Below are 23,693 nucleotides of genomic sequence, written 5' to 3' on the forward strand. Positions count from 1 at the left end.
GCGGGACTTCGCCTCTCTATACCCCCCAGGTTAGCCGCACATAATAAGTTACCATGGAGATCTAGCCTGCTAAAAAGAGAACCAGCTTCGTAGGACCGGAAACCCCGAGTTTTCCCTGAAGTTAGCCGGCTAAGCGAAAATCCTGCTTCGTAGTATTCCCCCCCGGTAAGTAGTCAGTTTGTGCAGTTTATTTTCCAAGCAGTGAGGGCTCGACAGCATTTGTATCTTACATTAGCTAGCTAAATGAGTGATGTAGCCTTATGCCTTGCTGTCAGCGAGCTACGTAGTTATCATTAACGTGAATCGCGACGTTACCATGTCCTTTTGAGAGAGAGCCAAGTAGGAAGTGGAGCACACAGGAGGCCACCGTTTCATTGGAGACTGTTATGTTTATGTGGGGAAATGGCAGCGCATACATTATTTGAGATATATTTCAAATTTTAGGGACATTTCGGCCAGAGGTGTAGAGCTATTTGTTTAAGCACCGGGTTCGCAAAACATGAGAGTCCAAACCCGTCTGCCTTGATCTATGAATTCATGTCCATGACTCTCACAGTATCTGCTATCTGGAGCACAGCTCCACTGTGTGTGTGTTCGGTGTATGTGTGTGTCCGACACAGGCATTTGTTTTCAAATTACCATGAACAGTAATTTACACACGTCTGGCTAACTCCATAGGTATATGTGTGTGTTCCCATGTGAAAGAAGTTAGTTAATTCTTAATCTCGATGTATTGCTTAGTGCTGTCGGAGTGCACCGGAACGAATGACACTATCATAATATCTTCTGAAAACAAATGCCCACACACACACATACACAGACATAGACACACACACGCCCTGGCGACCGGACATCTTCTTCATAAAACTAATAATGAATAATAATCGGGCAGTTCGATGTGTCTAACCATGAGAAAGTATATCGTGCGAACGAGAAAGTATATTGTGCGCACAATTTTTTTATTTTTTTCATGAACCTTTAGGGGCTCCGTACGTATCAAGATATTTCAGATTTTTCTTTCACATAGGTACATTTGGAACAAAAAAATTCAGATAGGCCTAGCAAGTAAACATTGTCAATGCTACATTCGGTGTCTGATCAAATTCAAATCATTCTGTCTCTTACTTGGTTCCGTAACCATGACTTACAAAATGAACATCATGGTGTATTGAAGAAAAACCTGAAACTAGGAAATTGTTTCCTAAGGTGTTAAATCAAGTTCAAAGTAGGGTCATTTCTCTCATAGACTTCTATACAAGCAGGCTCCTTCTTGCAACCAATGAAGTCGCCCCCTGCTGGCCATTGGAAAGAATGCAGGTTTGCGCATTGGCTTAATGTTTTAGACCTGCAATCCTTTCTGGCATTGCTCTGACTCTGGTATCCACCCTATATAATGTAAAGCTATATATCAACATGAAACATTGTTTGCAGAACAATTTAAATATACATCAATCAATATGATACAGCTGTAATAGGCCTAAGGCCTTTTAGTCGCTCATAAATAAGTAGATCACTGTTCTTTATATACTATGGATACTGGCAACAGTTACATAGTCCAAAGTGAAGGTGATACTTGACCAGTAATGGTCGAGGCGGGATTTGAGACAGTTAAGTTAACAGTCTTGGATGTGACAACGCTTTCTGGCAGATCATTCCACAAGTCAACCACACGCAGGCTGAAAAAGTTGCGGCGGATAGCCAGTCTTGAGTACTGTTTCTTCAACTTGAGGCAGTGTCCATGAGTCCTGGTGTTATAATCCCGTTGTAGTGGACATGATGTTTTGATGCTACATGGGTGTAGATATAAAGGAGCTAGAAGCGACAGTGAGAAAAGGGACAGAAAAAGGGCACTGTGAGGCAAAGGAGGGATCATGGTGGAAGGTTGCATGGAAGGACTGATGGCATACCTCTAGCCTTATATAGGGTGTGTTTGTCTATAGGGTTCAGCTGCTCCCCCAGGGAATGTCCAGGAATAGAAGGAGGTAGAGGAGAATAAGGTGGTCAGAGGGTGAAAGAAAGAGAAAACAGTACATTTATTGGAAGTTGTTTCTTCTTGGTCTTCAGTCCCTACTTTGCTAACCTTAATTGTCTCACACTTCCGAACCTTTTCTCTCACACAACTAGAGAAAAGTGTTGCGCCGGGCATCAGCTGGTGCTGTCAGTCAGGCTCTCTGAGCAGCACTCAATGTAGGGAGTGACATAAGTCTAACGGCATGGAAGCTGAACACACACTGTGGACCTCGGGGACGACTGAGAGGGGTGAGAGGAGGTTAAGGCAGAAAGGAGAGATGATGCGGATTAAAACATGGAGAATAGTGAAAGGGTGATAAAAAAAAGAAGTGTTTTGGTAGCAGGAATCAAAGAGTGGAGAAAAGGTGTTGAGTGTGATGGATATAATGAGACAGGACAGGAAAGAGAAGTCGAGGAGGGGGGGGGGGTTGGATGATTAGTTGAGCAGAACTGTTATTACAAGAAAAATGCCCAAACTCCCTTACTGATTGGTTAATGTTTTTGCTTTGTTTGTTAAAGCAGAAGGCCAAAATAAAATGGATTTTGACCAGATTAAATACTTTTATACAATTGTGCCACAGTATTTTAAAAAATAATTTATGTGATCTCTTTTGCCTCACATAGCGTAATTACAAATAACGTTTCGCCAACTGTTGGACACTAATGATGCATTCACATGCTTGCAAGATGACGGTAGTTGGAACATTGAATATTAGAGAAGGACGGTAAAAGAATTTGAGGCCGGCTGCAGATCCTGGCAATGGTAACGGTGCAAAGTAAAAATATTTGTACTTTTTGCTGTCGTCAGAAAGGACCAACTTTATATATAAAGCAAAAAAAGGTTATAATGGGATTTATATGGTTTAATCATTATTACAAACATTTCAGGACCTATAATAAGACATGCTAGAAATAAAACAGTGTTCAAAATGTATAAAAGCTTAAAACACAAGTTTTAGGATGTGATTTAAAAGCTGTAAGCCTCAGACAGCTAGTGGACATAAGACATTAACTGACATTGTATCGATTTGTAGAAAAAGCTTATTTGAAATAGGTACAAATGCTGTACAGGTGAAAAGGTCACCAATTTGACATCATTAAAGAGCTGAACTCTGAACATAAGTAAGATTATGTGGCTTATTAGTGTCAATGCCTCAAGTGTTCTTATAATCACATATCACACCTCCATTCAAGTTCTGCGAAAACCCACCACGGGAGATTGAGTTATTTAAGTTAACGGGAACAGGAAAAAGGATTTATAACTGGATATTTCATTAAGTGTGTGGCATGCAATCAAAAGTAAGAACATTATAAAATGATGTTGGGGAGCTTTTTTGAAAAAGTAGTTTTCCGAACAGTTTCCAATGAAAACAGCTGTTTTTTGGTATTGGTTCTAATGAGCGACACAACAACTAAAACGTCTCCAACCGGGAGGTATTATGTGTTATTTCATTACAATTATTTGCTTAGTAGCAGTGGTGGAAAGTAACTAATTACTATTTCTCAAGTGCTGTACTTAAGTACAATTTGTAGGTGCTTAAACAACATTTAAAAAATATCCTATATGTATTTTGAAAATAATATTTGAAATGAACCATTCTGCATAATGAGTAGTTTTGATAAATGAATTATACTTCTACTCAAGTAACATTTTGAACTCATGACTTTTACTTGTGATGCAGTATTTGAAGACCATAATAATTACATATTAAATTAAGTAAAGGATCTGAGTACTTTTTCCACCACTGCTTAATAGTGTAAAACATGTGTGTAACCCATTATATGCCCATTAATCTTGAAACTATAATCAATAATTTTTCCTTTCCGGTATTAAATACATTTAGGTCATGATCATTCTAAACCAACTTTGTTTAATACATTGGCATTTTGATAGTTTAGTCATCCTGGACCTGATGGTAAGATTATTTCCTATCATTTAGTACTGAATGAATGAATAACCTTATTTCTGCCTTCTTGGACGCCCTTATGGTATATTTAACAATATAAAGTGCTCTCTAGGGTGCCTTAAATGCTTAAAACTGGTGCCCCTTCATTCGTTTCCGTCCCTGTCCCTCAGTCTCAGTCCTCTTGTCTTTACTCAAACTCACATGTCTAAGTGGCTCCTATTTATGTACCTTCTTTAGTTGATGTTCATTAATGAGCATTGCTCTTTATTAATTGCATATCTTGTGCGCATGCTTTGTGATCTCAAAATAAGAAGCCTAATATTAGTAATGAACAACCCCACCTGCTCTGGTAGCCATGCAAATGAGACAGTGCTCTGGGCACAAATAGATTTCCAGTAAAATAATTGAGAAACTCCAGAGCCTTAGTGCTTAAAATTCCAGAGTGTGCACCAACATCAGCGAAGACTCGTAGATTGACTGTCTGTCTGGTGGAATGAAATGGGAAATGATGCTTGAGGCTGAGCATTTGATATTAGATTGCATACGCTAGATAAGACAACTTTTTCGACCAAATACATTCAACACTCATGACAAACAGCGTCAATTGTACTTTGTGTTTAGTGCTAAGCTAGTGAACTAAGATGGTAAGCTATCTAAACAATACCTGCTTTAAAAAATAGCAAATTACCAATGTCTTTGTGAACATTAATGCACACACAATGTACACTATATCTGTTTTCTGTCTTTTTTATTGCTGCCGATTTGTATTCATATTTTATTCCCTATTTTCATTCCATTCCATTGCAATGTAAATACTATTATATTTTACTATATTTGTATTATGTTTTTTAATACTTTTAATATTGTTTTCTAATTCCTTACCTGTGTTTTAATTCATGTTTTATTTTGATTTTGATGTACGCACCATGACGTCATGTCAAATTCCTCGTATTTGTAAACCTACCTGGTAATTAACCTTTTTCTGATTCTGAACATGTTAGCATGCTAGCTTGAGCACTTAGCGAAGTACAATTTCACAGTTGCAAACTGTTCTTTACAATCTGTACTGCTGATTTTACAGACATCTCTTAGCTAACCATTGCCTCTGAACGCCACTTGTCAAGATGTTAAATTTAACAGAGGAAAGTCTGGGCCTAATAGCAAGTGGCCATGGGGCAGCTAAAGGCCGCCTAGCATGAACAGCTAAGCAGGCAGTAGCCTATCTCCCAATGTAAACAGCAGTTAAAATAATTTCAGTATCCAACCATCCCTGTTTTGGATTACATTGGTTCTTGATAGTAGATCGTCTTTCCAAAAACGCTCATCCTCATATAAACATGTAAAGTGAGGGGGGGAAAAAAACTGTTGAGCAAGGTTATATTCCAATGCTTGAATTGTATTTGTTCTTTTTTTTATAAAAAGTGCAATATAATATGAAGTGTTCTTTCTTCTGGAACACAACTGTTCCAGTTTCACTTCTGCTCTCTATGAAGCCAATGCAAATGATTGACGTGTTAATTATGGGTCCCCTGTTTGTTGCTTTATGAAAGGGGTTTTGTTTGTGTACTTGTCAATGGGATGGGATATCAATAGGTAAAATAGTGACAGATGGGATACAGCTGTGTGAGGTCCACTTACACGCCACTTGAGTTACAGATGTCATAAGTGCAAGGGCAAGTCTGCGGCAGCCAGAACAGGGAGACAGGCAGATAGATGGGACACCGCTGGGAGGTGTGTGTGTGTGTGTGTGTGTGTGTGTGTGTGTGTGTGTGTGTGTGTGTGTGTGTGTGTGTGTGTGTGTGTGTGTGTGTGTGTGTGTGTGTGTGTGTGTGTGTGTGTGTGTGTGTGTGTGTGTGTGTGTGTGTGTGTGTGTGTGTGTGTGTGTGTGTGTGTGTGTGTGTGTGTGTGTGTGTGTGTGTGTGTGTGTGTGTGTGTGTGTGTGTGTGTGTGTGTGTGTGTGTGTGTGTGTGTGTGTGTGTGTGTGTGTGTGTGTGTGTGTGTGTCCTGTTCTTGTGCAGCATGGGAAATCTAGTTTCAAATCATCTGCAGTGAGATGCTCAGTTGATCCTCTGCCAAAATAACCTCCAGTTGCCTGATGCCTGCGCTGTGTTTTCTTTTTTTATAAATGTCACCGGGCTTGTCTGTTATCTAAATATGGGGGATTGGCGAGCGTTCCACAAAAGGGGATGTCCATCAGGAGATTGTAACAGGACACAAAGTAAAGTTAGTTTTGATTGGCTATCTCTTGTCTTAGGAGGGGGTCTCTTGCCCAATCCTGATCATTTTCTGTCAACGTGAAGTGGGATGAGAGGGTACTTATAAAAGGGCAGTAAAGCCACCTGAACCGTGTAGTAAGAAGACTCTTTTTCCCAGACGTCCGTCGTGTTTACTGGTGTCTGTTGTTCAAGCACAGCCGGTCGCCATGGTAAGAAAGCGAAATTTGAGAAGAGGGTAAAAAGGGAAACGATGAATGATGAATCTTTGAGGATTTGCTTTTGTTTTCAACTCATGAGGATACTGTAAGCAGCAGATGGCAGAAGATGGAGAATATTACTAACGTCACACAGCGGGTCCTCCTCTGCAGCACATATGGATTTCTATACAAGAGGCGTTTAATCTCTTGGGATTCCTTCATTTTTGGGGGGGGAATTTGGGGGGAGTGCTCCTGTTGTTCATTTCTTTATGATTTGTTTTTACAGACGACAGATAAGTCTTTATTCCAAACTGCTAACCTGCTGTATAACTTCTCTTAAACTTGTGTAACTCCTCTTTGTTTGTTAGCAGACTGATGTGATTTTGCTTGATATTTAGATTGGGATCACTAAAGATAGAAAGCACACAGCTGAGATAAGTGAGAAGTTCTGATGCCTTTTCTGAGGGTCCTTATTTAGGGCATTCACCTTGAGAAAATCCCTTTCTAATCCTCTCCCAAGTATCACCTTAAAAATAGCTTCATGGAAAACTAACAAGCGGCCTTATGTGATGAGGTTCTGTCAAGCAAACAAGGAAAGACGGAAATAATTCACTATCTTTCTGAACTACCAGGCAACAGGGGAATGTATAACAATTAAAGGGGAATACCACCATTAACCCTAAACCAGCAGAGACCAACTCCTATTGGATGTATGACCTGCATTTCAGCGTATATAGTTGTGATGTCTTCAGGCATTACTTCTGGATATGAGAACTAACTGGACAGGTGGTGAGAGCCAGAGAACAACTGTGGGATATGGCAGGGATAGCAGAGATTAAAAGGGGAACTTCGAAATGCATACATGTTATTCCTTTGGTCTAAAAATATCAGCAAACATGAACAACTCTCTCATAAGAATGCTAACACTTAAATGTGTGATGTCATCAAGGATAAAGTGTGGAAGTTCTCCAAGGACAATGGATTGTGGTCGATGTTATAGATGACACAAAGAGTAGCAATGGGAATGTTCTGAGTATATAGGAAATTTTCTGTTTCAGAACTGAGAACACTACAGTAAAAGTAGAAGGATAATTTGGGTGTGAAAAGGAAACAAGCATTCTGTGGATCCTCAACATCAATTTCACATTTATTGTCTTTGGAGTAGATCCTGGGTAAATTTGAATAACATATTGGTTATATCTCCCATATCTTCCCAATAAAGAAAGATCCCAAATGTTGGAAAAACACGCGTTGATCGAGTGGTGTTCCCCTTAGAGGATCATCATTCAACAAGAGCAGACAGCTGGCAGAGGATTAAACATGGATTCTTACCTGACACAAAGCTATTTCCAGCCCTTGGCTCTCACTTCGTCATTGATACTTCTGTCTTTAGCACAAGGTTTCTGATTTAGTTTCCTCTAGCTAGATGGAGAGACAAGGCTTAACTACAAGCACGGGACCAGCATGTACATTTTGTTAACTTCCATTCATTTCAATCAATATGACAAATCAATTTGTGTGATGTTTGGCTGTTATGGATAAGTCCATCAAGATTGAACTGATAACCTGAAGCCAAGTGTTGTGTGTAAGGTAGAGAAACACTCAAAGAAATTTAATATGAGTTGAAACTTGGTCAACAGAAATGACAGTATGTGAGTTGTAGTAAGTGAGGTAAAACATGCAGATGCTTCCGTGGTGTCGGACCACAGGAGGTTAATAACCTTGTGGTGTTTGACACCTGTTGAAAATCAAATGCGTGATTGTGTTAGTGTTGATGAAGATGATACTATCCCAATTACTCCTTACATCCTGTTTTGGTAATGACATGTAGGAATAATATCTCTCTCTCTGTTCACATCTTCTGTCATTCTTCTATTAATTTTCTTTTATCCTCTTCAGCCCACTGACGCCCAAAGCGATGCCCGGTCCTTCCTGACTGAGGAGATGATTGCAGGTCAGTCCCTCTGTATCTCAGCACTACATAAATAATGTAGTATATTAGTCTTTATTAGGTTCTTCACTGATTTCACATGAACTTGATTTTTTTTGTGCTCATGTTTATGTTTGATTCCTGTCTGAAACCAACATCAACCTATTGTAAATTGGGTACGTTAGGGTTAGCTTGACTTGCCTATATACATACAAAAAAAAAGCATTTGAACCTGAATCACAACCTTTTCCTAAACCTGACTAAGTTTTGCCTTACCAAGTAGTGACGCAAGATAATTGACTTTTGTCATATACCTAACAAGTTTATTTTACTTGTGTAACTAAGGAAAGAAACACATACATAAACCCTCATTTTCATTAAGTCTTACCAAGAAGTAATGACATGTACCACATGCTGAAGTCTATCAGACTACCCTGTAAGTTGCAAATGAGTCCAAGGAGTCCTGATTTAGCTGCCATAGTTGACGAGTTGAGAGTCAGAATGTGTTGGAATGGCAGGTCGTTTGGACTGAACCAGGGCTGGAACAGGTTTTATGATCTGGACATTTCACCAGTTGACAGATTTATCTTCCTTTGGTCCCTTTATATTGGCAATACATACATTAATGTTGGTATATTTATCAGCCTATAAGTGAGTCCTTCTAAGCTGTTATTATATTATTTCTATTCAAGATTGAAGGCTTTTATTGTCATGTGTGCATAGCTACAGTGTAGTTATGACAATGAAAATCTTTGGTCACAGGCTCCTCCAACAGTGCAACACAATAAAACAGATACAATTGTGCAAGTAAATAACATTGAATATAATAGAAATAGTGCAGAATAGTCTATATACAAGTAATTGGAATTTTGATATAAGATGCAAACGGATGAATGTTATGGATGTTCTTTCAAAAGTTCAGGCGTTAAACAGTCTTCTGCACAAGAATCCAGAAATAGTTTGTTCTCAAATTGTTTTTCTTTCTTTCTCTTGCCCAGAGTTCAAAGCTGCCTTCGACATGTTTGACACAGACGGTGGCGGAGACATCAGCACCAAGGAGTTGGGTCAAGTGATGAGGATGCTGGGCCAGAATCCATCGAGGGAGGAGTTGGATGCCATCATTGAGGAGGTGGATGAGGATGGTGAGATCATTATGTGATCAACAAATATAAAGAAGAACAACAAATAACCAATCTTATCGCAAAAAGATTTAGCGATGCCTTTCTGTCCCGCAAAAAATGGAATTGCTTTTGCTTCCACTCAATCAATCAATTATATACAACAAAGAACCAAAGGCTGTGTTTTCTATGACTTATGTGGTTAAAAAAGTTTTCCAGAATCAAGTATTGTATTTCCATCTATTTGGATTACTTTTTAGACGGATTGAAAAATAACAGTGAAAATTAAAGCAGCACAGAAATCCAGAATGTTAGTCCCATGATTAGTCAAGAACTAAAACCATTGGATCCTACTATTTGCATAATGCAACTCAATAGCAATTAATAGAACCTATCTGCCTGTTAAATGCCATTGAATTAACACGCCAGCAGTTTAAGAAAAATATGTTCGACTAAATAATGATTGTCTAATTTCTTTTGCAATGTAACATGAGTTATTTTTTACAAAACTTTTTCAGAGATACAGAAGATGTCATGCAGCTGTTTTTTTACAGGCTGAGTAGAATTCATTATGTGACGCTTTGCGCCTCATTTCGAACTTCCTAGAATGTGATGCATATGTTTGGATGATATGGAGTATTGTAAGAAACAAACAAAAGCTCAGTTCATGTGTGGCTTCCTTCCTGTCACATCTCATTTGGCTTTTCTCCTGCCCTCCCTCTCTGCAGCCAGCGGTACCATCGACTTCGAGGAGTTCTTGGTCATGATGGTGCAACAGCTAAAGGAGGACCAGGCTGGAAAGAGTGAAGAAGAGCTTTCAGAATGCTTCCGTATCTTTGACAAGTATGACACCCAACACTGAGAGACAAATACAAACGCAAAACCTGAGGAATATTTTAGAATAAGGCCTTGCAGAACCATTAAACACCTACACCAACAGGGCAGTGTTTTGATATACCTTTTTCATGGTATAATTACAATCCAAATGATCTACACTTTTAAATATTCGTTTTATTTTTGGTACTGATACGTTCTATTGTTTGATAAGTGCCATTTAAAAACGGTGGTTAGCAAAAGGGATTCCTAAACCTTAAACTTTCAATAACTATTATAAATTAGAACACGTGCCAAACATTGTGCAAACAGGTGCTTATTTTACAAATTCAGCAGTTACAGATCAACATAATCATTCATTTAGAGATGTGTTTCAGGTTATATATCATGTCGCATTTCCACTACAGCGCGGTTTAAGCGTGCTGTGCCGTGCACGGCCCGTTTTTGGTTGCGTTTCCACTAGGCGTAGTCTCCGGGACTGGAGAACAGGGCGGCCGGGATCATGTCAAGAGGAGGGCCCCTGCCAGACGAATTGTGGCTCTCCCTGGCTCGGCAGGACAATCCACCTTTGGGGGTGGACACGTTTGCACACGAGCCAAGGCCAAGATAGCTGCTCTACGCCTTTCCACCGCTGCGTCTCATTCTCCCCCTCCCGGAGAGGGTGAGACGAGAACTTCTGTCAGTCATCCTAGTGGCCCCAGGACGCCGCTTGGCGCAGTGGCACGCAGAGGTGACAGAGATGATGGTGGGCCAGCCCTGGACGGTTCCTCAGGTCTGGGGGGCGTTGTCTCAGGAAGCAGGTGCAATAGGGGCGTTCCCCACTCTGGGCCAACCTCTCCAGGCTTGGCTCCTGAGAGGGGCAGGCTGAGACGGGAGGGACCGTCTGACAAAGTTATTCAGACTATCCAGGCAGCAAGAGCAGGATCCACCACAGCCTGTTACACAGAGGCGCGGGAAGGTATTTTGAGTGGGGGTGCTGAGGTGCTGGACTCCAGGGAACACTATTACGGGCACTATAGAGCGCGCACAAAAGCGCAAGCACCAGGGGCGCTACAGTGGAATGTTCTACTGCAACACTCCCCACACGCAAAAACACAGTACACCCGCGAATGAAGGCTCGATAATCAGCTCACGGCATAGCCGAGCTTGAATGACAAAAGCATACTTTTATTTCCATGCAACTCTCTGATTGGTCTGGTGTCTTGTAGGGGTCGACCGATTATCGGCCTGGCCGATTATCCGGGCCGATATTCCGTATTTGACCGATTATCGGTATCGTCCTTTGTTTTATCAAATTGCCGATAAAACTTTGGCTCTGATGCGGCCGTTTCTCTGGCTGCAGTCACCACTCTCTGTACACGAGCAATGTTCCGCCCACAGTGCTATCTGATAGGCTATTACTGAAGTGTCAATCAACACTGAAGATTTTCGGGGCGGGAGCCAGCCAGAGAGGCGGAACCTCCTCAGATTACAGGCAGGTGCGAAGAACGCAGACACAGACAGTATGGCGTTATATTTGTGCCTCTATCCTGAGCACGCAATGAAACATGTTGAGCATAGAAAATGCGATTGAGCACTTGAACATTTTTGAGCACAGAGAAATATATTTTTTCTCAAAAAACTCCTGCTCCGTGCGCAAGCAGACCGCTGCACGCGCTCTCTCTCCCTCGCTCGCTCGACCTCTCCACCCTGTGCGCGCTCAGCTTTGCCTGCGCTCGCTCAAGTTGTCACAGCGTTACAAATGTGCCACAAAACCAACCAATCGGAGAACTCGAGAAGGTCAATTCTGATTGGTTGGTCCAGTCCAGCACCATGTAGAGAGAAGAGTTGCGACAGCGGAAGTCCAAAATGCTTGATCGTCACGTGGTTCATGGAGACTCAGAAAGTTCCCGGAAAGTTCCCGGAGTTGTGGCGGGCCATTTGAATCACGATTTGAATGCATTAATAACAGGATAGAAATGCAATTTTTGGTAGTTAGTGGTCAATAAAGGTTTTGATTTGCAATATGTATTCAACATATCTATATGTGTATGTAGTTACATCAATGTGTTTTGTTTTTTTTAAAGTAAAATGTGCCAATATTTGAGGATTAAGACAAAATAAGAAGTACTTTATTGATACCAATTGTAAAAAAAAAGAAAAGAAATGCAATGTAATTGTGGAAATGTTTACGCTGCATTAGCAAAAGACAAGGCATTGTACATTAGACAGATAAAAGACTAGAATTAAACAATCAAAAATGTAAACATCTTAAATAGAAATAAAATAGCATTACAAAAAGTAGAAAATATATAGATAGTGTGAACAGCTATCTTACCTGTTAACATACATGTTAGGCTAACGTTGCCTTGGTTACAGAGCCTGTTGCTGTTGTTTATTGCTTTGAATTATTTAAAACAAATATTATCTTCTTAAACTTTTATGGTAGTCAAGAACATCACATCCTTATTGATATATTTAGAGGGAGGGGATGGGAAGGAAGGTTTCAAAATTCTGATTAGAATCATTTCTACCATTTCTTTAATTCATGGTAGTTTCAGTAATCCCCTGGTAATTGAGGACATAAGTAATCTAAATGACTAATGTAATCTTTATGACTTTCAGAAAGGACAGGAGACCGACAGGTGACTATCAATAAAAAAAAATTAAAAAACTGCGAGTGGAGCCTCGCAGTTTTTCAGGTTGATATGTGAAACTCATTAGCAAGCCAACATGTATCTAGCAAATGTTTAGCAACATAACTTATTATTATTAACCTCATTTAAAAAAAGAAATTTGCCGTGAGAGGAGGAGGAAGAGGTTTCATGATATTGCTGAAGGAACAGGTCAGGAGGATAGGCCAGAAACAACATTCCGTAACACTGTGTTTTTCACTGCCATGGACCAGATCATAAGTGACTTGGACACTCGGTTCCAAACAACAGCAAATATTGTTGAAGAATTTGCTGCCATACTTAAAATTGGGAAGTTGAGTGACAGTGTCATGGCTTCTGTGTGTCAGCCACTGAGGGAGAAATACTCACAGGATCTCACAGATCAGTTTGAGAGTGAGATAAGGCATCTCAATAAAATATTTTCTGCCACTTTCCCCCCTGATTGTAGCTCTCTTGATCTACTGAATGCAATATACAAGATGGAACTCCAGAGCATTTTTGGAGACGTTTGCATTGCCCTCAGAATTTTCTTGACGCTCCCAGTTACCGTAGCTGGTGGTGAAAGATCATTTAGTAAGTTGAAACTTATCAAGAGCTACTTAAAGAGCCTGTGACACGATTTTCCCCCATCATCCAAACCCATCAATTTGAGTAAATATTGTCCCCTTGAAAACCGTTACTGAACTGATTTTGGATATTTGTACTTTGATAACCATTAATCTGCCCTTCAATGTTGACCATTTCCTGGATCTTCTCGGGGATTCTTCAAGTCCCGCCAAATTATGGGTGACGTCAATGCGGGCACAGCGCTCCAGCTGCACCGTTCAGGATCCCAGCATCTGCATGTAAACGCACGATGGCGCACACAGCAGCAAGCTCAGACAGCGATGACCAGGGCCGTGGGAAGTAGGGGTGCTGAGGGTGCTGCAGCACCCCCTGGTGGAGGACAGGGGATCTGCACTTCCACAAGATTAAATACAAATATAATTTTTTTAAAAACGAATTTTCAGCCTTGATGTAACAACATTCATAATTAAGTAAAGATAACACCCTTTTCACCCCGGTTACATTTTCCATTTGCCCTGTACGATGGGTGCTGTAGTGATGAAAGTGGGGGATGTTGGCTTATCAGGCGCCCGCAACTCACAGCCAAAGTGAGAGAGATAGAGAGAGGGGATACCGCGGGGATATCGCGGGGATACCGCGGGGATACCGCGGGGATACCGCGGGGATACCGCGGGGATACCGCGGTACCGGCGGGGATTGTTGTTAGCTTCTGCTAGGCCAAAGGATATAAGAAGCCGTTTCTACAATAATATGGAGGGAGAGTTCTGTCCTGTCAGACTGAGAGGCTCAGTGAGGTAAACGACTGAGTGTTTAGATAGTTCACTTTAGTCTAAGTTATCTCAGTGAGTCTCAAACGTTTTGATCACAATTTATGTATACATATATTTCCAAGGCACTCCTTTATAATTATTAGGACAAATAAAAACAGGTTTGAAATCATTCCAATGTATACTATAGGACAGTAAACCAAAAATATCGTTTAAAACTGGAGAGATTAAAAAATATGCATAAATAAATAAATAAATGTTAACTGGTAAAATAAGATATGAATGAACAACACAAATAAAATAAGTTACATTTATTTGTTATTGGCTATGGTAGGTTATTGGAAATGTTCACATATTTGATGAATAAAATGCAAACCGATCTTTTTCATATGGGTGTTTAGAGTTGTACCCCCTAGATCAGTCTCTAGTAATTGGGCGCTCAAAGTGCACCAGATTGAAGCATTTTACTTTAAAATGTTAAAAAAATCTTCCCGGGGGGAGGGCACCCCCGGACCCCCCTAGAGGATGTGAAATCCACCCCCCAATTAAAACATGTTATAATACTAAATACATTTGAAGCCTTTTATATAAGCTGTCCACCATGTCAATATGTTTCTCTTTTTGTAGTGTATTGGTCTTTTGTAGAGGTTTTTCATTGCCACCTAAAATCTTGCCTATAGGGCAGCACATTGGTCCGAACCAGCCCTGGTGTCATTCCCACAGCACCCCCCATTTGAAACATGTTCCCACGGCTATGGCGATGAAAGTTTAATTTTGAACGTGTCTGAGAGCTCATATGAGGCTGAAGAATCGGTTTATTTTGTATCTGTTAGAAGTTTAGGAATTAGGTGCGTCAATATCCATATTGACGCACCTAATTCCTTTTTGGGCGATCATACGGTCATGTAGCCAGTGGTGGACTGGGACTAAAAATCAGCCCGGGACTCTCGACCGGCCCACTTCGGTACAACTAGTAAATTGTCAACGGGGGGAGTGGGGGATGTGCTAGTGACTTATCCGACCGGCCCACTTCGGTACCGGCCCATCGGGATTCGTCCCGATGGCCAGTCCGCCACTGCACCCAGCCCAGCCCACGTAAACTGTCAACGGGGGGAGCCTCGCTGCGGGGAAACGGTGGACCTAGTGTCCCGATCGGAGTGGGAATAATAATAATAATAATAATAATAATAATAATAATAATAATAATCCGTGCATTTTATCCATTAATTTCCCCAACATTGTGGTAAAAAAAAACACACGTTTAATCCATGTTGGTGTACTACTACAACCAGTGGTGTAGTGGGGATGTTTAACTGGGTGGACGGGGTGGTGGGTAGACGGGAGACACTATGGACGCGCTCGTGAACTGTCAACGGGGGGGGGGGGGGGCTTGGGGACCTCTGTGTCGCCTGTCAGCGCAACTTACATGATGCCGTTTAGACAATATAATAATAAAGGGCGGTGCCGGCTGTCAGCGAACCGATCCGGCCTTTCAGCGCGACTATCACTCAAATGCGGGACATAGTCTCAATGTGTGGGACGCGGGACAAATAATAAAAATGCTGTGTGTGCAGTCCCGCACAGTGCGGGACACCTGGTCAGCCTACACACACAGTTCTGCCCCTCACACACACACGCTTCAAATCAAGTTGCATAAATGCTTGAGCTACGTTTTTATTATAATTACTGTGAAATCTGCGTATTATGTTTTCGTCATTATTACAACAAACACACACTTGCAACTGATAACACTGGCAATGATTTTGAGGTATTAGACTATTAAAAAAAGAAATCATGCTTCAAATAAGTGGGGGTACGGCGTACCCCCGCGTCCAACGCCCACTACACCACTGACTGCAACTACAAAAAGCTAAGGTTTGTTTTCTCATCAGGAAATGCAGACCGGCTCAAACAAAAGATTTTTAAATCATCATCCTCACGATCATTTAATGTATCATATGTTCGCCCAATTGACATGAAAGCACTAATAAATGTAGTTTCATCCACTTGAGTTTACAAAATAATCGATTTGTTTTTATATCACATCCGACGGGAGGAAATTCAGCAGCTCTTACTACCGATTTTTAATCCTAATTTAATCATCATCTTCACCACGATCATTTATGTTTATGTTCGCCGAATTGACATGAAAGCACTGACAACTATGAATATACTGTAGTCAACTTCATTAAAACGTTATTAACGTGCCTAAACTCAGTAATTCACCATTTCTACGCATGACAACACACTTTGTCCGTGTTTGGCTCTCTCGCCGCACAGTGAAGCTTTCCCGCATTGACGTCACTTCCGGCTTCCCCCAAAACCTCAAAATGAGTCGAAGGAATTTTCCCGCGATGTTCGAAATTATTGATATTTATCGGAACGGTATCGCTTTTTCTTTTTTAAACTGACGGTTCGAGATTACTAGTAGCCCACTATTTCATTGCACAACAGTTGTTGGGTTCGTGTCACAGGCACTTTAAGATCTACCATGTCGCAAGAGAGGTTGAACAGCCTTGCAATGTTATCGATTGAAAGCAAGCTGGCTCTGTCACTTGATTTCAAAGAGCTCGTAAAAGATTTTGCCACCAATAAGGTCCGGCGATAGGCGTTCGGGATTTAGGGATAAAAATCCAGTCTATGACAGGATTGTGGGATGTTTCCCTATAGTAAGCTGACAGGCTACAGCCCACATTGTGAACAATTACTATCTGATCCATAGTCCTCTAGCACTACATTTTTCATTGTTTGCTGTAAGTGTGTTCATGTCCTGAGAGTTTATTGTTTTATAATTGTGTTCAAATCTTCAGTTAATTTATACTTTTGTCCTTGTGTTGTTCAAATCTTAATTTAATAAGTCAAAGAATGTTGAGATGTTTTGTTTGTTCATTCCTGTATTGGGTGTAATTTTCAATTAAATAGACAGAAGATAAAGTTGATAGTCAGTGCATGTTGATTTCTTGCAGTCCATTACAGTTCATTAACTTCAACAGGGTTTTCGAGGTTGGGTTTCATCGTGTCGTTTAGGGGGTGGACGCAAGGTCATGACCCCACCAGTATCCAAGAATCCTGAATTGTCCCCACCAATAGCTCAACACTTGTCACTCGCGCCTCCTCGAATTACTTGCGCGTGTAACAGGTAGGGCTTTAGCACTCTGCTGAGAAAGGCAGCAACCCGGCCGCTACAGCAAAAAAGCTAGTGCTCTGCCCACGACAGTTCAAAATCTGCTTCGTAAAAGGTATATCCAAGCAGGGAACGATTGTATACTACAGAGCACATCAAAATGTAAGTGTCTGTCAACCTAATAGTGTGCTTGAGTAGACTATTTGTGTTGGAGATGGGATTACAGAGAGACAGGACAAGAAATAGCTTTTGTATGTTGAGTATCAGAAAACATTGTCACAAGAATAGGGGAAAATATGCCTAGCTAGTTCTTTGGTAGACTATTGCATTGGTCCATTCATTGAAGATGAACGCAATGCGACATCCTTTACTAGGCTCACCCACCAACAGTTCAGGTGCTGAACTGCTGATCCGAATGTATAGGTAAAAACCATATTATGCGTTTTCATCAATAAATAAATGGCCACATTTTTTTTGGCATGCGCGCTAACGCGCACTCGCATGGATTGGGGGCCCACAAATAGATTCTCTCATGGGGCCCAGAATATCCAGCTACGCTCCTGTAGTGTGTGTGTGTGTGTGTGTGTGTGTGTGTGTGTGTGTGTGTGTGTGTGTGTGTGTGTGTGTGTGTGTGTGTGTGTGTGTGTGTGTGTGTGTGTGTGTGTGTGTGTGTGTGTGTGTGTGTGTGTGTGTGTGTGTGTGTGTGTGTGTGTGTGTGTGTGTGTGTGTGTGTGTGTGTGTGTGTGTGTGTGTGTGTGTGTGTGTGTGTGTGTGTGTGTGTGTGTGTGTGTGTGTGTGTGTGTGTGTGTGTGTGTGTGTGTGTGTGTGTGGAGCCATTTTGTGTGCGTGCGTGCGCGAGAGAGAGAGCGCACCGGTACCGGAGATTTAGATAGTTAACTTTAGTCTAAGTTATCTCAGTGGGTCTCAAACGTTTTGGTCACCATTAATGTAAACAATTATTTCCGAGGCACACGTTTATATGATCATTATAGTTATAACAAATAAGAGAATAAATTAAAAACAGGTATGAAATACTATATGATGGTTAAAAAAAAAAAAAAAGTTTAAAAGGGTGATTTGCAAAATATCCATAAGAAAAAGTAAATCTGTTTACAGTTCTGTTTCATATAGGTGTTGAGAGATGTATCCGTAGATCTCTTCATTTTGCTCTCAAAGTGCACCAGATTGATGCTTTTAACTTCAATATTTAAAAATAAATATTCCCGGGGGAGCTTACCCCGGACCCCCCTATGTGAGGTCCACACACCACCTATAAAAATAACGCTTTACCCCTGCTTACACCTATATGCCTCGAGCCTTCATTGTAACTGTCACACTGTGTATTTGCGTGGGGAGTGTTGCAGTAGAAAATTCCACTGTAGCGACCGGTACATTAATGGGAAACCCTAAATGTTTGAGCACCCTCTATGAAACGTCAAGCTACCCCACAGCACCCCAAAATAAATATCTGACGCCGCCACTGAGCCTCACTATTTGTGTTGGGGGGGTCCGACTTATTTTTTTCGCCAAAGGGGGGGGGCTGACAGAAAAAGTTTGAGAACCACTGAACTAGGGTTACAATACGTGACCCCCCGTTACCTGGCCAATGTAAGTCCACTGTACAATAAATACTCTCTTAAATCTATTCCAATACAGAAATAAGTAATTTAGAAACAGTGACACCATGACAGATTTTTCAACAATGAACAACTGAAATGCCCCCCTTAGTATATTGGAAACAGTTCTTTAGCAACGAAATGTATCAGAAATGTTTCTTATGCCATGCATTTATTTATAAAATACTAATATCTGGTTGTGATCTAAATCTGATGTTTTAAAACCCTGAATTATCACCATTGTATTACAAAAACAGCTTTCACTTTAGCTTAAACAAAGTCTGCTAAAAATGTACGTATTGATGTAAATGGATTTTTGAATTAAAATGTCCAATGTGTGTTTGTGTGATGTGAGAAAGGTGACAGATTAGTTTTCACAGCTGTTAATCAATATTATTTCTATCCTTAGGAATGGAGATGGATTTGTGGACAGGGAGGAGTTTGGAAATATTCTCCATCTCACCGGGGAGCTACTGGTGGAGGAAGATATCGATGAGATGTTTGGTGAAGCAGACAATAACAAAGATGGAAAGCTTGATTTTGATGGTAAGGTTATTAGAAGTGTTTCTTCACCCATGTGTGTTTATTCACGTCTTAAAAACATGCCTAGACTGGACTTTCAGAGCCACATGCCACATTTTGAGTGTTTTCAGTAAAAACACTTATAAGTAAAATACAGTAAATCTGTCTGTTCAATATTAAGCTGCAGATAGCTGCCAGTCACATTAGCTTAACATAAAGATTGGAAACAGCAAGCACTTTTCTTTTAAAAACACAAAGTGTTTGTTGTGACATCCTGAAGTCTCTGCAGGCAACCTCGTCATACTGCCAAACCAAGAAAGACTCAGGCACCTATACACCTTGTGATTTCCATCTAAAAAATGTACTTTACATAATCTAAAATAACCAGCTGCTGATTCGATGGTCAGATATGGGATGGTGTAAATGTTTTGCAAGAAAGTAGGCTAATCGTCAAAAAGTTACAACAAATAAATTACAACAACACAATATTGAAAAAACGAAATAAGGGATAAAACCTTTTTTTATTACAGGCACAGCCCCACCTAGTGTCAGCAGAAAGTAATTAAAATAATAATTCCAAAAGTATGCAAAGAAATATATCTTAAAATATATTTTAAGATCATGTTTAGTCACCTGATTCGTCTCTACATTGCTGTTTTAGTCTGCATTCTTCTAATTAGTGTCTACACTGTGCCTATTGAGCCGTGTTGAGCGATGTGGGGCATGCTTCGATCTAGCCCCTCTCTCACCAAAACGTCATCTCAGAATTCAGAGCTGGTTGGCTGTAAGTACGTGTACCTCGAAAAGTGTAGTTGTGAAGAGGAGATGAGAGAGAGCAGCGTATAGCGATTAAAATCAGTAAACGGAAAGAAAAGGAATGAAGTTGACCATCTACTGTACTTCAGCTTTGGGAAGTTCATTTTATGTCATATATTTTGTTGATCTTCTGTGTTTTGCCTATAGGCAAATCCAGCAGAGCAATCCAGCAGAGCAATAGCTCTGCTGGATCGATTGATATTGTGAGCTTGGTGATGAGTGTCTGTGTTTTCCTTATTTTTACAGTCTATGTTGTTTTAATGCTGAAGCATTACGGTTGTTGTTGTTATTGTTAAGTATTGCTTCGTGATTGTGCCCTTTACCCCCCCCCCCCCCCCCCCCCCTCTCTCTCTCTCTCTCTCTCTCTCTCTCTCTCTCTCTCTATCGGAACCATGGATAGCCTACAGGTATTTATTTACGTGTTTAAAAAAGCACCAGATGCTTATATATAAACATCTAAGTTGTTTGTGCCCCACCACTTTTGTACATATAAAAACGCCACTGGTGACATCCAGTGGTGAAGTTGCAGATTACAACTAGCTGATACCCCTCCACCTACCCCTCCCTTTCCAGGTAGGTTTTCTGTCGCCCTCACGTTACATAAAAGAGTAAACAGTCTCTCTAAAGCTTGATTTGGTCTGCCGTTCTTGCCAAAGTTATATTTATGGATATTGTATTTCAAGTCTGCAAAAAGATCCCCTCTAATCATACAGACTGTGACACTGTTACTTTCATATAAATACATCAGGCTTGTTAATCAGAAGCATGTTGACCTTGAAATTCTGATAGTAAAACCATTAAATTTCAGTTTTCCCCCCTATTTAGCAAAACCTCAATCTTGATATCATTTCTCAGCTCTCAATCAATCAATCAAAAATAGTCACAGGGGGAAATTATCTTTCTCTGTTAAAAGGCAGAATAAAAAACTATACTGGTTTCCACACAAAACATGGACTTGAAGAGCTAAAGTTTATACACACGATCTTTCTTCGTTTTCTTGATTTCTATTGAAAAGTGTACACTCCGGGCCCTTTCTCATTTATCTAACTCCCCTCCTCAACTCCCCTCCTCGACTCCCCTCCTCGACTCCTATCCTCGATACTTAGTCCCGCCCACAGGAGATGCGAGCGGTGGAGCCGAGGAGAGGAACCGAGGAGAGAGGAGGGGAAGCAGCAGGCGGTTAGAGAAATGAGAACTCCTCTCCTCTGAGCGGTCATTTTAAAGAGACGTCCATTAATGATGACAGGAAGCAGAACAGCACTCTTTCTGATGGACAGATGTGTTCATGACGACTTATATATTTACTTTTAATTCATTCACAGTGCGGTATAATGAGACAATAACAGGCTAGAGATGCGGACACACACATATATGTATATATTTATATAAATATATACAATTTCAGAATCAAACCGAGCACTTTCATAATAACCGATAATAACGTAACACTATCAGAGACTGGATATATCCCCCCCCCCCAGAGGAAAATAAATTACGGGCCAAAAGTTTTATTTACAAGTATTAAAAGTAAGCAGAGGACACCAAACCAACTAAGGCCTGTCTGTCCGCTGCATCTACGCACACACTGTACCACACACACCTACACACTGTACCACACGCACCTACACACTGTACCACACGCACCTACACACTGTACCACACACACCTACACACTGTACCACATGCACCTACACACTGTACCACACGCACCTACACACTGTACCACACGCACCTACACACTGTACCACACGCACCTACACACTGTACCACACACACCTACAGCTCCTAAAACAGGCTACAGCCGTGGTGTATTTTATTATGTGAAGCACTAAATGGTTTTAGAAAAATATCGACTCTTTGTTTGTAGATATCTACTAAACTAAAGCAAATAAAGAGAGTAGGCCTGTTATACTGAGTGATATATATTATACACACTGCTCTGCTTTCTGCACGGACCTCACAGCTGTTCTCACTGTAAACATCGCGTCGCGATGAGAGCAGTTAATAAAATAATATCCAGGGGATGCATGCAGAGCTGTCATTGGCTGAGATAAGTCCGGCCGTGCGTCACGACGACTCTTTGAAACATCTCTGTTCCCGGAAATGCATCCACGAAGGAGTCGTGGAGGACCGTGGAGGACCCATCAGTGTATCCTTGGTTATAGCTCCTACAGAGAGCCTCCTCGACGCTCGATCCTCGGTCCTCGAAGTGCATTTAGAGAAATGAGATGTCCTTCAACATGGCGCGCTGAAATTCATTTCCGGGTCACTACCTGAGGAACGAGGAGTCGAGGAGTCAAGGAGGGGGATTTGATGAAATGAGAAAGGGCCCCTGTGTTATGTCTGTTTTTACTTCCTGTTTCTGTGTTTTCCTTCCTGTTTGATAACCTGATTCTGTTCACCTGGTGCCCTCCCCAGCTGTGTCTTGTCCTGTTGATTAGACTTGCATCTATTTCAGTTCTGGTTTTCTCTCAGTTCTTGTCAGATTCTTGATGTTTGATAATGAGAGAGAGTTCTGCTTCGTTTTGTTCGTTTTTTTGTGTTGCCTTCCCAGCACTTTTATTCCTGGACAACTTACAATAAAAGATTTTTCTTTAAAGATACTTTGGTGTACTGCACTTGGGTACACTTCACATGGACGAGACCCCAGTGGCTAATCCATGTGTTGAAGTACATTAGAGGCATTAGCACGAGTCTGTGAGCACATGAAGTAGAAATATTCGTTCTTATTTTTAAATGTTTATAGCGGAAACTGGAAGACATGGAGTTTCATCTTGTACGACTTTTAGGCCTTACAATCACGTGTTCCCCATTATTTGATTCGACACACTGACACCCACACTCCTTGTTGGTTTTTGACTGACTGTGGCCCTCATTTCCTCCCCAGAGTTTCTGAAGATGATGGAGAACGTCCAGTAATCAGTCCGCCTCGACATTCCTTGGTGACCCCTTCCTCAGAGAGAACACAAACGATGGAAACTTGCTCAGAGCCAAGTGTAAACGCTAAAGAAAACCTTTGCAATTACTTTCCTGAGATGTCAGAATGGACACAAGTGAAAAACACCTCCACCCCTTCTACCCCCACCCTCCTTGTCCTTCTCATATGAAACCCATGGGCTCTCTTAGGAATTCTATAAATATCCCTTAGAACCTTTTAAGACGAAGCCCGTCCTCCTCTAGCCGGCAACCCAGCTGTCCCCCTTTGCAGCTGCTAGTCCTCCAGAAATGTTACACCAGCACCCCCACCCTCCTCCTCCTCCTCCTCAAAACTAGATATCTTCTTCACCCTGTACTGTACTTTCTAAATAAATCCGCTTTCTCCCTGTTCATCTTTGCAATTCCTTCTGCCATGCACGCCTGACACACATTATCTCATCTAAGTTTGATTCTTGTTACAGTAGGACCACATGCAGGA

At 41.1% G+C, this 23,693-nt stretch overlaps 1 protein-coding gene across 2 annotated transcripts; it reads left to right on the plus strand.

The window, feature by feature from the left end:
• The first annotated feature begins 36 nt into the window (after nucleotides 1-36).
• LOC307036952 (troponin C, skeletal muscle-like) lies at nucleotides 37-23,605 on the plus strand. 2 transcript variants are annotated; one of them, XM_079677627.1, is made up of 6 exons: nucleotides 37-165; nucleotides 8,230-8,284; nucleotides 9,259-9,402; nucleotides 10,107-10,221; nucleotides 19,350-19,486; nucleotides 23,166-23,605. In XM_079677627.1, exons 2-6 carry the CDS (start codon nucleotides 8,275-8,277, stop codon nucleotides 23,195-23,197), a joined length of 438 nt encoding a protein of 145 aa, XP_079533753.1. In that variant the 5' UTR covers nucleotides 37-165; nucleotides 8,230-8,274; the 3' UTR covers nucleotides 23,198-23,605. The 2 variants fall into 2 exon arrangements, with proteins under 2 accessions (XP_079533753.1, XP_079533752.1); XM_079677626.1 differs by lacking the exon at nucleotides 37-165 and adding an exon at nucleotides 6,208-6,342.
• Nucleotides 23,606-23,693: the final 88 nt, after the last annotated feature.

Source organism: Notothenia rossii (assembly GCF_949606895.1).
Source record: "Notothenia rossii genome assembly, chromosome: 4".
In the NCBI taxonomy this organism is placed as follows: domain Eukaryota; kingdom Metazoa; phylum Chordata; class Actinopteri; order Perciformes; family Nototheniidae; genus Notothenia; species Notothenia rossii.

Bases quoted from the DNA above. Each gene is read 5' to 3' on its own strand.
- LOC307036952 (XM_079677626.1), top strand. The intron at 10,222-19,349 runs GTATGACACCCA...TTCTATCCTTAG, and splicing joins TGCTTCCGTATCTTTGACAA to GAATGGAGATGGATTTGTGG. The intron at 19,487-23,165 runs GTAAGGTTATTA...TTTCCTCCCCAG, and splicing joins TGGAAAGCTTGATTTTGATG to AGTTTCTGAAGATGATGGAG.